We start from the raw sequence: 17278 nt of genomic DNA, 5'->3' as shown, positions 1-17278 counted from the left end.
CAGGTAACTGGGGGTATTTCTGCATGAGGTGCTTGTAATGCTTAGTGGATGGTGTTACAATGAGGAAGTATGTGTCAGATGTTGACGTATATTTACAGTTTGACATTGTATTCAGCTTTTGTGGCTATGTTCCCAAGGCTATATTGTCACCTGGTTTCAAATCTGATTGTTCTACTTCCGATAATTTTGTAACTGTACAGATGACTTTGAACCAGAACATTACCACAGTAGGAAACAAATTAAACGTCATGCAAATGATCCATTAAGAACAGTTTCAGATAAAAGCGTAGCAGTGTCAATGCTACATGCGTGTTAATGTTTGAATACTGGTTTCATCTGAGGCAATGGTGATGCGTGCAGTTTTCACTTTTTTTTAACTTGGCTTAAGGTCGAGATAAAAGCTGGTAGAGAAATAAAGATCTAAAAGATCTGTTTGATTTTTAAATATGGCAGTTTATAAGTAATACTTCCAACTTAACGTGCACATTTGTCTTTGAAAACTTCAGTTAGATCACTTACAAATGTTGTCTTTAGAGAAAAGCTCTGAGGAGATGGTCATTAACAGTTTCTATATATGAATCAAATGTCAACTCTGGTACAGCCAGCTTGGCTGCCTTACTTACACATCTATATATTCCATGTTTATTTTGGTATCTTGTTCGCTGGCGGCCACTGTCTCAGATGCATGAAAATAGCAATAATTGGATGTTAGATATAAAAAGAAAAAATGAAGCAAAATAGCTTCAAAGTAATCACAAGTATGAGGAAAGGCAAAGTATTGATGCATAGATACTTTAACAATATCAGGTTGCGTTGCATGCTTCTACCTCTCCCTAATGATACGAGGTCCAAGTCACAGCCCCGTCTTTGAGACTCCAGATTACCCACCCCCTCATTTCATTGTTGTACAGTCAAGTCACATTGTTTGTGGCCAAGAAAAGCCTTCCTCTTGATGTAATAAAAGTGGAAATCTTGTGAGGGCGCTAAATATAGCTATTGATTTTCTGACTGGAAGTGTTTTGTGTGAAACACTTCTACAAGGTTGGACCCCTAGGGCTTTTGTTGTCCAGTGCCTTATCAATAAATTTGTACAATGCATATGTTGTATGAATCTTGAATGGGTGATCTGTTTCTAGATACTTTCAACAGGTGTCACAAGCTAGTTGTCACAGTTTGGTGACTGACATAGTACTGGTAATTAATTGTGATTTGTGGTCTTGTTGGTAGTTGGTGCACAGTTGGAAGTGTCAACTATCACAGCCTGCAGCTTGCAGCTTGCCGCTTGCATAGGGATCTCAAATCTGAAAATGATAAATCATGAATGATACCATTAATAGCTACTTGAGTAGTATTCTTGCAGGGTGTTAATTTTGGGGATGTTTTTTATTTATTGTTGACATGGTTTGAAACTGATTTTCTTTTTAAAATGATGTAAGTAAATACATGTAAATAAATGGCATTTGAGCAGCATTAATTTTGAAATCCTTTCAGTTGGAACTGTTTTTCTTACGAGGCTATTTTTGGTGAATTCATTTTTGTGAATTGACAAATCCATCGAAGCAGCGTAGCACCTTTGACATCACAGTCAGAACTGATGTGAATGTACCACTCCTTTGGTTTATGGTTCAGTGAGGTTTATGATACTTGTGTGATTATTGTAATTGTTTCACACACAAAGTGATCAGGTTTAGCTACCCTTCCTACAAACACTGGAACACTAAATTTAGATGCTTGATTGATCAGGAGCTGAAAATGAGCTGAAGAACTAAAACAACGCTCCATCCTGGCTTCTATTCCTGGCGTGTCTTGAGTGGTGTCTTCATGTTAGTCATATGCTGCTGAAATGGTCGCTGTCAGCTGAAAAAGGCATTGATTGAAATTAGGCTGTAGCAAGGATACATTACACTGACAGCGGACATGTATTACGTAGTCAGTGAGATACACTTAGTTTTGCTGTCGTCACAAATATTATCAGCTTGCTGTTTTTGAGCTGTGTAGTATTGAAGGTATATCCTTCATGGCTGACAAAATATATATTTTCTTTGATAGTAGTAGCCTTTGTAGCAACAAGTTACTTCAGGGAACGTAGGTAAACTTACTTGATTGATTTTTCAAAATTGAACAGGTTTTTTTGTTTAAAAAACATGAAACCTCCATATCCTTAGCATTAGCAAGATCTGCCCTTGCTTATGTCATCAACAGAGAATCATGCAGTGGATGATTGCTGTTACCATGCAAGTTTAATTCCTCAAACAAATCAATGCATTCCTGTGATTGGATTGGCTTCATATTAAAATGTCATCTTCGGGAGATGTATTGCTTTGTCGACTGTGGAGGATACCAGCTGTTGGGAGTCGGGGCATCATCACTGCAATTGCTTTTGAAACATAACGCTGGGGATTGTCATGACAACTAGCATAACTACAGATTTTCTGAGACTTAGTTATATACCATGTTACAAGTACAAAAGATAGTCCGTTAAGTGACCTTAGAAGAGAAGTAATGATATTGTAAGGTAATATAGTTTCACACTAGACGGATAACATTTTGCCATTCTGAATTATTTTGATTCAAGAGTTTAAATGTTTATGTGTTTCTGTTTCAGTGTAGAATATGTTTGCTTTGGTGCTGAAAGAGGGAGTGAAGTGTTGATGTGTATGTTTTTATTTCAGTACAAAAGAAATCAAACCAAGCGGCCGATACATCAGCAAGAAAGTGAAGAAAGTGATAACGAACGGTCATAACAAGCACTTACCGCCCACCAATAAAAACAATATTGCAATCAGCAAACCCCAACCCCCACCTCACATCCCCAAAAGCTCAACCAACTTCTCCAATGTGTCAAATCCTGGTCAGTCAAGACTCTCGGGGACTTCTCATCTCCCTAATGGTGGAACAAACCACTCCCCCAACAGGGTCACAGCCAGTCAGCATTCACCTCACAGAAGTACTGGGTCCAACCATTCTCCTGTGAGGGGTAGTGGGACGACCACAGTGTCTTCAATGTCTACCAAACCATCATCTCATGTGCCGCCGTCTAGCGGAGGGGGATCCAAACCTAACTCTGCAATCATGAACATGCCATATAGGTCAGTGCACCCCCTGCACAGCTCAAAAGTGGATGCTTCTTGTATACTTATGTCTTTGATTACGTTGTTTATTTCTATTTCAGGAAATTGGTTCCTAATGTTTTGTGAATTCAAATAAGACTTAAGGATGTCTGCTGATCTGTAGTAAGGGAGTAATTTTTTCTGAAAATTGTGTTTATAAATCAAATGACTTAATCGGACTGTAGGGGGGCATGGGTGGCCGGTGGCCGGTGGTCGGGTAGCCTAGTGGTTAAAGCTTCCGCTCGTCACGCCGAACACCCGAGTTCGATTCCCGACATGGGTACAATGTGTGAAGCCCATTTCTGGTGTTCCCCACCGTGATATTGCTGGAATGTTGCTAAAAGCGGCGTAAAACCATGCTCACTCACTCACCATACCATGGATGCATATTCGGAAATAACACACCAACAGTTTTGCATTAAAGTACAATATTTAATTATTGTTTTGAAATGTCAACTTGGCATAAATAAAAGGTTCATATAGAAGAAATCATCATTACTTCTGTGTTCTGGTGGTTATGTAAGAGCAGATTTAAGTATATTTGACATTCAGCGACACTCCATTGACTCCATATAGTGCAGGATTTTTACAGTGCATTGACGTCATTGTTAAAAGAACATTGCAACACACATTCACTGTGGCCATATGCAATGCATAATATTACCCATAGGGCATGGATGTTGGTGCAGTTGTTTTCAGTAATTCTCACTGAGCTTTGAAAGTTTTGCTTCATGCTGATGGCCACTTCATGCTATTGTTTCCTGTGTTTGTGATGCAGCCCTTCCATTGTTTATGACATCACAGTTGGTTTTATGTGATCATTCCAACAATAGATTGACTGCTGACTCTCAGCCAAGACCAGGACTTACACATTTAATTCACTCGGGACAGCTAATCCGTAATTCTTGAAGCTTATAGGTTTTTCTCTGAATGTGCGACCTGTCATATAATAGGAATGAATTCACTTTAGTTTTCTACGTAACACTGCATCTTTGATGAATGGACTTTGTCTGTGATTCTCAGTTGTACAGCTTCATAGAGGTGATAGATTGACCGAAAATGTGTTGCTAAACCACCCCAGCACTCAACAGTTCAATATGAGCAGTGATCATAAGGCAATGATTGCAGACATCCTTAACGAAAGCACCTTTTCTTCTCAACCGGATCTGAATTTGTAAAATCCTGCAACAACAGTTACTGTCTGAGACCCTGTTCATGGACAGACATGACCCCTCGTCCGTTCACAGTAACAATCTGGAGGACTAGTTATTTTATCCCCAAATCTAGTTATTTTGCATGACCTATGGTCTGACGTGAGCTGTGGACTACATGGATGTGACTAATGGTGTCTACCTATGCAGTTGATGTTTGTGTTAATGGCTATAATTAATTCTTAAAATGTGCAGGAAACACAAATGATGTCAAATGCAGAACACTAGCTTTTAAGCAGGTGAATGATATATTGCACAAGGAGTAGTTTTTCCATTCAAAAACTGTTTGTGTTTATGGACAATGTGAATGTGTGCTTATGTGATTAATGGAACAAAATGTTTATGGACAATTACCACTTTACATGTTATTTTTGATCCATGTTTAATAGACTCCTTATATTCTGTCATGTTGTGTTTCAGAGAAAGAATCATTCATTTGTTAGCGGTGCGGCCTTTCAAGAAGCCCGAGATGTTACTGAGACTAAAGAAGGGTGTGTATTGAATATCCTGCTGGGGAAGAATCTCTACTAGCCTTTGTAATGACACCCGACCACAATCACTCACACCCTCTCTCCACTGTAAAGATAATCCTCTTCATTCTTCTCCTTTATAGCCTGCCTCAATGGTCTAAAGGTAGAGCATCCGTCCGGAGAGCGGAAGGCCCGGGGTTCGGTCCCCGGCCGCGTCATACCTTAAGTCGTTAAAAGATGGTACTTGTTGTTACCCTGTCTGGCGCTCGGCATTAAGGGGCTTAAACAAGGACTGGTCAGCTCAGAGTCAATATACTGTGTCTGAGTGGGGTATTCATGTTAAACTATGACATGGATTCTCAGTGGACAAGGACTATAAAATCAGCAGCTACACACACATACACACATGCATGCACATTGCTGCATAAGTGCAATGGTTTTGGATGTGACATTAAACCCCATTTCATCTCACCTGGCCTCTAATCCTTTATAAGATTTTGCTGGAGACAACTTTATGTTGTCGCGCTCAGATAACCATATTCATCCTGCTCAAGTTAATTCATGATACATGGAAGAGCATGTCGGCCATGCTGTTCCCCAAGTCTCTGATGTTGTGTGTCAGACCCTGAGACAGACTTCCTCCTGGGTGTGTTGAGGACTGATGTGTGAGTTTCACGTTGGCTGACTGATGGCATGGTCTGTTTGGACAGAGAACAAATCAGTTTCCAGTTTGTGTTAGAGCGTTACTGCTGTTTGTATTGATCATTGCTATGTAGAATGTGTTAGATTCGGCAGAGATTACAAAAAGCTAATTGTTTCATGTGCGTCAATAAAGAAAACCAAGAGATAATAGATGAACGATGGCACTTCATTGGCATTGGTTCATTGTTGTAGTGCTAGAAAGAGTCTCTGAGGAAAAACAGGTTGCACTGTAGTGATGCAGCTACCTTGCAGACATCATAGGACAACTGCTTGTAGTTTACATTAATTGTCCCATCTGTGCAATGGAAATAGACCATCTCTACTCGATTGGCCTGGAAGGAGGAAGTTTGATGGCTCAATACAAAGACATTATAAGATGGTACTTGTTGTTACCCTGCCTGGTCGGCAAGGTGTCACCTCGTTAGTCCCTAGCCATAGAATATATACCCTGATCATAGTATTTTTGCTCTGATCATAGTGTTATACCGTTGCCATAGTATTTATGCTCTGACCATAGTATTTGGTGTCTGTATACTGTGTTTGAAAAGAATACTGATGAAGCCCAGCTATTGTCCATGCTTTGATGTGATTGTGTAAATTATTTGTGTTCAAAATACTATTAAGAACACCAGGCATTGTTCAAGAAAAATCGACATGGAATTACTTGTCTGCCATTCACGTGGCATCGACCTTGAAGAAAGGGTTTCAGCCTTGAGGTGCTAGTAACAGCAGTGGAGTGAGTAAGTCATCTCCGTAGGATTGCTGGTTTTAGAATTAGATGCATATGGTAATAAAATCTGCGAGGCATGTCAGTGTATTCAACATTGTGAAGGAGAACGTCATTGTTGTCATGAATCTTGAAATTGAGGAATTCACCCTCATGATAGTTGTGGTAGTACTGTAATGAGGATTGGTAGTTTCGACATGGTGCTGTTACAAAGTATGGATATTTGTAGAATGTATTTAAGAATTGACTTTCACATTGTGTGAGTTCATTGGAGTATGAACCTTCGTTGAGGGAGGGCCAAAATATATGAACGTCGGAGCTTGCTTGCTATTTGTAGTCCATGGACCAGATTTGTGTGGCTGTTTCAGACCAGCTATTGTTCATACTCCCCCCAATTCCATCTGTCATCTCTGGAGCTGTATGTTGTGTGTGACTAATGTGTGTGTTTTTGTGTCGGTCAGATGGTATCCGGGAAAAGGACAAGAACTCTCTAGGCAGCATCCTGCAGCAGGTGGCAGTACTTAACAAGAGCAATAGCTACACCCTTGCAAACCACGCCTGGATTGACGTGCGCACAGACTGGCCATTCTACGCAGAGGCAGACCGCCAACTTGTGAAAAGGTAGGCTATGGGTTGGGTGCACAAGGACCAGGAATATGACATTATTGGTCATGGAATGAGGGTTCTGTTGGTCAGGACACACCAACAGGTAATTCTAAGTACAAGTATAGGTGGTGTATTTGTTTGACTACAGTCTCAGCTGCTGGGTCATCTTCCTGAGGCAAGGGCGTTAACTGACTATAAAAGTCCAGTTTTCACCCTTGCCCAAACTAGGCTGCAATTATGGAGTTACATTTTGGCTGGAGTAACGAGCCTGGAAATTCCTAGTTCGGCAAGGGTGGAGACTTTTATAGTCAGTTAACGCCCTTGCCTCAGGAAGATGCTGCTGGGTCTGTAAAGTGATACCCTCTTCATTGGGCAAATGAAAGTGTTTAGTTTAATGACCCCAGAATTTCTAATTATAACTAAGTAGATTGGATTGTCATATTGATCGACTGATTTCTCCTACAACCAAAGGTTTTCTCCCTCAGAAATCTCCAGAACCTGCAAGCCGAGTCTCGAAGTGCATCCACGTCCCCTGCAGTGTCCCCCAGCAACCAGGCTCCTGAAAGCCCCAGCAACTCTCAGGTCGGTGCTGCTGATGATGAGAAGCTTACATTTTCAGAGGACTCATAGATGCTCAGAATTTCAAAATTAGATGACAAACACCATTATGCAAGGTTGCAGATTAAAAGTTGTGAAATCAGCTGAAAATTAAGTGAAGCACCCCTAATATATCGATCAATGAAAAAAATCAGAATCATGTTTTGAGGTTTGTTCAATTGTTTCTTGCCATGGTGAAATCATTCTGTTTGAATGTTGATTCTTATTTACTGCTTTTGTGCTGAAGCAAAAAAACCAAACTCAATTGTGAAAATATGGACTTGTTGCAACACAGTGATTCTGATATGGACTTGTTGCAACACAGTGATTCTAATATGGACTTGTTGCAACACAGTGATTCTGATATGGACTTGTTGCAACACTGATTCTAATATGGACTTGTAGCGACACAGTGATTCTAATATGGACTTGTAGTGACACAGTGATTCTGATATGGACTTGTAGCAACACAGTGATTCTGATATGGATTTGCATGTAGTTGTTTTCAATAACAGCAGAATGACGTCTTTGTATATTATTTCAGAAACGTGCAAGTGAGGATGTGATTGAAGCCCCCCAGCCAAACAAGAAGCAGAGAATATCCCACCATGAGAAGAGGAAAGAACCCTCTCCCGTCAACGGTCTCAAGTCCAGCAACAGTCACCATCATGCACCGCATGACAAACGCAAGTCCTCCTCACTGTCCCCTGATGCGAACAGAGAGAACAAGGCGCAGCACATAGATGGTAGGCCTTCAGCAGGGTGAACTGTTGTAGGGGGCTGTAGAACAAGTAGCACATAGATGGTAGGGCTTCAGCAGGGTGAACTGTTGTAGGGGGCTGTAGAACAAGTAGCACATAGATGGTAGGGCTTCAGCAGGGTGAACTATTGTAGGGGGCTGTAGAACAAGTAGCACATAGATGGTAGGGCTTCAGCAGGGTGAACTATTGTAGGGGGCTGTAGAACAAGTAGCACATAGATGATGGGGCTTCAAGATGGTCATTTGTAGTAAAGGACTGGAGAACATACTAACTGCAGATTGTTTATATATTTCTTAACTGATTTGTTTAATTTGCAACTACACTGAAAGTGCTACATTAACAATTAGGTAAGTGTTTGTATTTAAGATGTACTGCTTCTGGGGAATGTGAAGAATGTTCTGTAACTATGGTAATTGTAGTCGTGGTAGCAGCAGTATGACATGTTGAATTCGGAATATGCACAGCTTGAGGACAAATGTGTCATTGTCTCCCTATGTTTTGTCTTATGTTTGGTATACACTATGTTTATTTTCCTCTGACACTGTACATGAAGTGGACTGTGTAAAAAACAATCAAAAGTGTTTCTTTTGTCCAGACAGGTATTGTTGAACGGCTAAAAATCGCATTCCACATTTTGCTTTGATTGAAGAATAATGCAAATGGCATGTTCATAATGCAAATAGGTACTACTGGTGGCTTTGTTTATCTCTTTCTAAGACGTAATTGATCTTAAGCATCCAAACAATTATCCCTGGATTACACAGATAAAAGAGACTACAAAAGTAAGAAGGTAAAAACATTTCTCAAGACATGAAAGACCTGCTACAGGATTGATTGGCCTTCTCTGGAGCTGATTCTTGGCACAGGGTCGCCTGTGAATGTATTGTACAAGTCAAGCTGACACGGAGGATGTGCCTAGATAGGGCAGATGAGCGCTGTTTCCCTGTCATTGACTTTGATTTTGTCATTCTCTGTTGTTTGCCAAGCTGCGCACATTTAGCAGACAGTGTTGACACAGTCTTTGGATGGGACCTGGAGACAAATACATTGTGTAATTATTGTCATTGCCCTGCTCATGGTGTCTCGTCTTGTCTTCAGATAACGGAAACACAGTGTCCTCCAATTCCAGCAACTGTGCTGATTACTTAAAGTAAGTGAGGGGGTGCCTTGCATTCTGTAGGGGTGGGCTGACATGGGGAGGGGGAGGGATGACGGGAGAGAGTCATGATACAGGCATTTAGGCTTGTGGACATTTCAGAAGACGTGTAAATTGTTTTCCATGAGATTTTTCTTTCACAAATGTTAAAATTTGGATAACTATAATGCATTGTTATTGAGAAAATAACTTTTGAAATTATGTTCTGACTGTTACTGGTTTAATTAATAATATGGTTAGTATTAAGCTTTAAGAAGAATTCTTTTGTTTCTAATGAAGATGTTTAATTGCAATGTTATTAAATCATTAATTTATGTTTTATTACACCAAAACTTTGAAATAACTGTTAAGGAATATTTTGAAACATGCAAGGAATCTCCTTTGTCAAGACATTATAGACCTACTGATAGTTAGTAATGAAAGAATTTTAAAAAAACCTTCAGGCTTGCATATTTATTTTCTTTTGAAAAAAAGAGAGATTTCTGGGTAAAAGGTCCTGTCAGGTAACCGCGAAGGACCGCTGAAAATGTATCTTGAGATATATATGGCCCACCCCAGAAATAGCCATAGTAAGTGTGAAAATAGGGGATATTGAGAAAAGTTTTATAATGCCAATTTAATGAAGTCCATTTTAATTACTGAGGTGTGTTAATATTTTTGTGCTGGCTACAGACTTGAAGAGCTGATTGACTGACAGCTAGTTGACTGCCATTGCTCCTCATGGTTCACACATACAATGTCGACATTACAGGACTTACACAATGATCAAGAACCAGGAACAGAGACAGAAGTATAAGGGTGATTTCAACTCCGAGTATGACGAGTACCGGAAGCTGTTCGGTCATCTGGATACCATTGCCAAGAAGTTTGGGGAATTAGAGATAAAGATTCGCAAGACGAAGGAAGGATCGGAGGCCTTTGAGGTAGGGCCTAGCATAGATCTTGATAATACTTAGAAGGATGACTATAGTCAGTGATGTTCCCATGACTGGTTGTGATTGATGATTGTTTACCATGTGGCTCCTGACTGATTGATTTCAACTTGTCAGCAAATATTGTTTGACATCACTGCAGTGCAGTGTTTGTTTTGTTCCTCATGCTATCATGAAGTCCTTGCATCACTGTACATGATAACATGTTTGTCGTTTGTTGTTTGTTTAATGCCGCACTCAGCAATATTCCAGCTATATGACGGCGGTCTGTAAATAATCGAGTCTCCACCAGACAATCCAGTGATTGAAAACATGAGCATTGATCTTCGCAATTGGGATACTATGACATGCATCAGCCAAGTCAGCGAGCCTGACCACCCGATCCTGTTAGTCGCCTTTTACGACAAGCATGAGTTGCTGAAGACTATTCTACCCCATCACGGGTCACATAAGAGCACTAACACAGCTGTCCCTCAAATGGACATGTTTTCTTATCTAACTCTTTCTTTTCAAAATCATAATGAAAAGTTTAATTGTAAATTAACTCTTTCTCTTATTTTGAATTTTTTTGGCAAATGAACACATACTCTAGACTGACAATCTTAAGAATTGACATCAATATTTTTTGCGTTTTTGTGTCTTTATGTTTATATCTCCATAAATGCACAAATAATATTGAAGTCAATGCTTATAACATTGTATAAATAAGTATGTCAACAATAATATCTTCATTGACTGGGTATTTAATTTTTGATATAAAAAACATGTAAACAATACGAAATGAGTGACAGCAGTCAGCGCAATAATGTAACTCAAACCCCTCCACTCTATTATCAGCCAATTAGGAAACAGTAGTTGAAATCCCATCTGATTGCTAACACTTGGTGATGCTGATCTGTTATTTTCATCCTTTCCAGACTTTGAAGAACAGGATACTAGAGGAATACCAGACCCAGAAAAGTGATCCGAAGTTCATTGAACAAAAAAAGCGCTATGACTACCTACACAAGAAACTGGCACATATCAAAAAGTTGATAATGCATTTTGATCAGTGTTCCCTGTCCCTCTGCTCATAGCAGCAGGCTGGCTGGCCCGGAACAGACTTACAAGCTGTGGTTGTGAGATCTACTGGAGTTACAGAGTGAACCTCACCTGTGGATTCTACACAGATTGCTTGGATCTTACCATGGGTAAATAGGATGTATTCCACGGGGTAATGAGTCTCGCCGACTGCTGGATGGATGTGGACGCATGGTCTGTTGTCTGGCCAGTATACCGACTTGTTCCCAAGTTGAAGGATGTTTCTGGATCTACTGAATGTTGCAAGAGTGTAACAAGAGTCCCTGGTGTGGCTCTTCCCGCTAGTCACTGGTGGATATGTGGACATGGTTATGTTTCTGAAGGAATGTGAATTTGGATGTTTGCAGGTTTGTCAGACAAGCACCTACCTGGCTGATGAACTGTCTGCTGCCTTTTTTGTTTCGATAAAAATGGCCTGTTTTTTGTTGGCCAGTTTGTTCTACACACCCAGTTCAACATGCTCCTGTTAATGAAGCGTGAATCTTCCCTATCTACACAGCACCCCCTGTATAAATGTTCTTGTGTCTGTCTGTCCGTACGTCCATCCAGTGCCTTGTAATGCTCCCGCGCATGCATGTAATGCAGGTGCAGACCGAGCTGATGCGTGTGCATGGCCAGCTGAAGGTCACTGAAAGAGTGATGTCACACAAGCCAAGCCTCTCGCTCCAATAATGGCACAGGTCTACTTTGCCATAATAGTGTACTTTTGCTGATAAGTGCTTGAGGCTGCTGGCTTCACAAATTGGCCATATCACAGTATTGGTGAAATTTTCTCTTTTGTTTAATAATTATTTAATTTAATTTCAAAGAGTTACTAGTTTATTTATGACCATGTGTTAAGTTATTATCAGTTTGGCATTCTCATCTTTTATTTTGAGAAAGCAAATGCATCTCTTACATATTTATCTTTTGAATTGACTAGCTTGGGGACATAGCATGTCGCATACAGTGTTTATTTGGAACCGCTGAATCAAAGGAATGTAGTTCACAAAGGAGTGCCATGTGTTTGTAGATTCTTCCTTCAGGAAGCTTCAGCTAATGTAGAACTCCAAAGAACCCAGTTCTCAAACTGTACTAATCAAAGGATGTTAAGGACCACGCGATTCTTTCATATTACTGGAGTTGATCCGTCATGTTATAGGGCGGTCGGGTAGCCTAGTGGTTAAAGCGTTCGCTCGTCACGCCGAAGACCCGGGTTCGATTACAGTCATGGGTACAAAATGTGAAGCCCATTTCTGGTGTCCCCTGCTGTGATATTGCTAAAAGCGGCGTAAAACCATAGTCAGTCAGAGGCTGTCATGTTACTATGGTAAGATGAAAGAATCGGGTGGTCCTTAACTTATTTTGAGTAGTATATATGTTTAAATGTTATCACAACATGTCAAATGGCTTGATATTAAAATATACTGCTCAAAAGAGGTTTAAGAACATCTGATTATTTTCATATGAATGTACTTGCCTGTCATGGCAGATTAATTCTAGTCATATGAAAAAATCAGGTGCTGCTAAACATCTTTTGAGTTGTATATGACTGATCAAAAGCAGAGAATTCTTTTAAAGAACAAAAATGGATCTTCTTGTCTTGAACTTGTACATGACATGCCCCAGACAAAGTATTTATTGGTATTTATACACCATTATTTAAATGAGCACTTGTAGACCCTTGTACATTAGGTTGTTTATGTGAAAACGGTAATTTGAGCAGTGGTGCACCTTGGTGCAGATAGTTATGTAATGAAAAAACATGTTGAAGCCAGTGTATGAATCCTGAAAGAGGTGACGCCTTGACGAACTGGATGACGGTTGTTCTCCTGTCGTTGGTACTGTTGAACAAATATATCAGTAGTGTCTGTTTTGTTTTCAGAATGTAAGGAAACTATTTTATGTGCTATGTTAATTTGAGATGTCAAAGATACATGATATATGCATATGAGAATATTTTTGATGAAGAGATATCACATAAACATGTTGTTACCATGAGCTTGAAAAATTGTGTGCTGACATGAAGCTTTGACCTGGCTACTCTCTGTAGTGTTGTCAGGGCCACCTCCAAGGAGATGCTCTGGGCATGTCGAGTTGTATGTTCGTTGAACGTTTGAAAGCTATGGGACAATATAGGCAATGAATCTGTTCATTTTGAAAGTCAAGTTTCTTTAGTGTTGCTTTTATTCAGAAAGTATATGCTCAAACCTTCCCAGTAGTATAACCAGCTGTTCTTTCAGCATTGTTTTGTTAGGTCAACATGACTGCTGGCCCTTTGGCTCGTGGCTAGCAGAAGGGTTAAATGGGCTGCTGCTTGAAGCCAGTTGCTGCATTTTGCTTTTTTACTTCATATTTGCAAAGAATGTGCACAAATTTCAAACATAAACACTTATCTGCTCAACTTGTTGAAGGGACAGTTTATTATACCGGTATTTGTATCATGGACCAGTAGCCTCAGTGTTCAGTCATCAGCATGTCGGAACATACATGATGTACTTCAGGCATACCCCAGTCTTGATGGATGGGGCCTCTATTTTAGTTGGTTTAAGGATCTTCTAACACCAAATCACTGATAAAATGGAAAATAATTTTATAAAAAAAATCATTTAAAAAAATACTTTTATCTCTGACAGCCACAAAAACCTTTTACTAGAATATAATAGTGTTTCAAGAATCTTGCAACACAGAAGCAAGATGACTTTGCCCCAATTTATTTTAAATCTGTAAACCAACTGAGAAAAAAGGCCTGAGCTAGTTCATGATGTCTGGCGTTTAGTAGACAATGACACGTCATCATTCGCCATGTCTGATTGTGAATGTTTTATGGACCAGTTTTCAACTAGGCTCTGGTTTCCTTTAACAATGTTTATATCTTCCACTGGCCTTAGGAAAAAATATCCATGAGCTATGACCAAAGTATCCTGGGATGTGATCAAGGCAAAGACTTGTTTAGTGCCACGTGCTGTGTTTTCACTGAATGAGTCTTTTCATGAAATAAGAAACATTAGGGATAGCGCCAAACTTTGGACTATGATTCTGTGAACTATTGCTGCAAGAGCTGATGGTACCTTAACCCTTAGGACATAAGAAGCTTGAGCCAAACCTTAAGAATGAAGTAACACCAAGTTTGTGTTTTTAATTTAGCAATATGTGTGTTTAGAATCATCTGCGAGATAGGGTATGAGTGGTCTTTGATGGAGTGTTGTTGGTCCTGAGCAGTGATTGTTGGCTATGTCGTGGATGTTCAACTGTATTTGATGAAAGTGTTTTGTAAGCACGGTAAGCTACGCATCTCTCTGTGAAGCTGACATGTGACTTTGGTAATGATGTATGATGTCTGCAGGATGAGCTCATTAGCTATGGTTTTATTGTCATTTCATCGATAGAAACCATAGAAAAGATGACAAGTTGTATGTTATACCATGTTTTGATAAATCAGATATAAGTATTTTCAAATCGGAAGATTTCTATATAGAAACACAATCTCATCTCAATCTGAATTAGCCTTAGCATGTTTGGCAGCCTCAAATGATGTAAATAAGTTACTAAATGCTGACCTTTGGCTTATAGAATATTTAAAATATTGGTCGGAGCATAGTTTAGTTTGACCTTTCAACTCTTTTTCTTATTTATTTCATTGCGTTAAATTTTGTATCAATCTCTTTCAAGTATCTTTTCAGTGAAATGCAGAAATTGAACACTTCAAATGACTTATGTATGATGTCCTTCTTGAACTTTGAAACTTGAAGTCAGCATGGAAGATTGTGGCATCCAGTGGCATGCTATGGCTGCTGGTACCATGTGTTAACAGATTTATCATGTATTAAGGGAGACAACTGTTGACTGGTTTTCGCAGACCTCTAACAGTTGTGTACAATCTCCCACATACTCTAGTCCTCTCTGGTCACTGATGTTTCTGTATAAATGTGAGAGATATTACACTGACCCTCTCTGTTGTGTAGCGGGCGGGAGGGTGGACATGGCACTCTCAGTAGGTGGCAGAATACTTTTGCGAAGCCTGAAATGGTCCATATTTTCTGGGTAGCATTATTCCGAGATGTGATGTTTGTGATGTAGTTATGTTGCATAATGCTAGCTAGCTGACACTGGAGAACAGATAGTGTCCCTAATGTCTCCGCCATCTGAAGATCACTGGACCTGTAGATAGCTGGCTGAAAGTCTGGAAGTGAAGAGCAGATATGACATGTACCTACATATTGACTTTGCTAGTATGACTCGACTAACAGTTGATAGGTACTACACAACCAAACAGTAATGGCTGAAAGTGTTTCCATAATGGAAGCTGGGCAATAATAATCTCCAATGACAGTTTTGAATTTTACTTGATAAATCGATCTTATTAATACCCTGTTGCTGTTTCATTGTATGAGATTGGCAAATATTTACAAAAATACCCAGTCTACTAAGTCTTCATTGATATATATTGTGTGTGAAGCTTTGTAACCATGGTAACTGGAAGCTGTTGTCTCGCTACTTTCCCTAAAGTATTATTCATTTTGTCTCCTGAAACCGTGTGTATCCCTTACTCGTTTGTTTGCTTCAAGTAACGTGTAAGTATAATCATTTATAAGTTGAAATTAATCTGCACTTTTGGGCTTCCGTGCTCTCCTGAATAGAATCAAAATGAGTGTTAAAGATGTTCCTAGAGTAATGACATTTGGGGAATCAATGTGCAATACAAAACTAAGTGATAGTTTCTCCTGTTCAGATTTATTTTGTAAGCACTTCCTGTATGACAAGTGTGATGTTCTTATTTATTCAATTTTAGAGTAGTCTCCCTTTGTAGTGAACTATATCCTCTCTTAATTCTTTAAAGGCCTTTAAACTTAAACAGTAGAAGTCAGTTTCTTGTTTACTTAATTAGCAGGATTTATCCAACAACTTAGTTCGTAAAAAATATTAATTGTTAAGTGACAGGTGTTGTTTCTGTTTCCTGCAGTATCTATAGGTGATAATATTTCATTATCAGCCAAATTGAGAACTGAAATAATTGATGCAACTATTTGTTACTTTATTTTCCCTGCAGATGTTGTTTTGGGTACAGAGCAATCTCACTAAAATCAGATCTTAGTTCTTGCTATCGCTTAACAATGATCTGAGGACATCCCATTACGGGTCACGTCGGAACGACCTTTCATCCGACCAATCAAAGCGTAGCTTACTAGATCAAGTGACAGTCGGAATGTGTTTTCAAGTCATGCAATCTCGAAAACGTTAACTGGGGGTATTCCGAACGACAGTTACGGCCTGTTCGACTGATTCGGTCAAAATTATCGTCTATCTCTCGCTTCCGTGGGATAAACAATAGAACAGAGGAGGCGTTGCACAGTACGTGGGAAGCACTGCCAAACAATCGCAACCATATATTAGACATTCTGCAATGTTCGTTTGTCCAGTTTTCAAAATTTTAATCGAGAACTGTGTCAACATATTTTTCAAGCATAGTCTGAAATGGAAGTCGCCAGGTTGAAACGAGTGCAGTAAAGCTCGAGAAAGCGGCTTTCTAATTGGCTGATGTCGACTTCTTGTTAGTCGTTTCAGTGGTCGGTCAAAGTTTGCGAAAGGTCGTTCTGACGTGACCCGTAATGGCATGTCCTCAGATCTTTGTTCAGCGGGAGCGAGAACTTAAGGTCTGATTTAAATGAGATTGGGTACAGAGACATTAGGAAATGACAATTCCAAAGAGCAGTATGCTTCTTTCCATGCCTCACATTCCATGTACTGCCTTTGTAGCGAAGTTGCAGTGTCAGCTGTTTGCTTGCTGGGATAACGCAGAGCAGGAATCTCCAAGCCTTGTGCCATACATCTTGCTTTACATATTGTGTGCTTTGTGTCTAGTGTCTTCAAAATTCACATCATTTTAAGGAAATCAGAATGGCCAAAAATAATGACTGCCTGTGTTGAAGTATGTTATATTCTGTAA

At 39.6% G+C, this 17278-nt stretch overlaps 1 protein-coding gene across 1 annotated transcript in view; it reads left to right on the top strand.

Moving 5' to 3' along the window:
- The window catches only part of LOC124113386 (RNA polymerase II elongation factor ELL-like), a 35681-nt gene extending 21769 nt beyond the window's left edge, over positions 1-13912 (top strand). Inside the window, exons 5-12 of the mRNA XM_046473691.2 lie at positions 2673-3089; positions 4742-4812; positions 6682-6841; positions 7312-7408; positions 7968-8169; positions 9283-9334; positions 10092-10263; positions 11190-13912. Of these exons, the coding sequence (XP_046329647.1) occupies positions 2673-3089; positions 4742-4812; positions 6682-6841; positions 7312-7408; positions 7968-8169; positions 9283-9334; positions 10092-10263; positions 11190-11348 (1330 nt within the window). The 3' untranslated portion in view covers positions 11349-13912. The remainder of the gene's footprint in view (positions 1-2672; positions 3090-4741; positions 4813-6681; positions 6842-7311; positions 7409-7967; positions 8170-9282; positions 9335-10091; positions 10264-11189) is intronic.
- The last annotated feature ends 3366 nt before the right edge of the window (positions 13913-17278 follow it).

The sequence above is a fragment of the Haliotis rufescens genome, unplaced genomic scaffold (assembly GCF_023055435.1).
Source record: "Haliotis rufescens isolate VD_foot unplaced genomic scaffold, xgHalRufe1.0.p SCAF_1, whole genome shotgun sequence".
NCBI lineage: Eukaryota > Metazoa > Mollusca > Gastropoda > Lepetellida > Haliotidae > Haliotis > Haliotis rufescens.
Note: the sequence above shows the minus strand (reverse complement) of the source record. Positions and strands in the feature narration are given on the sequence as shown.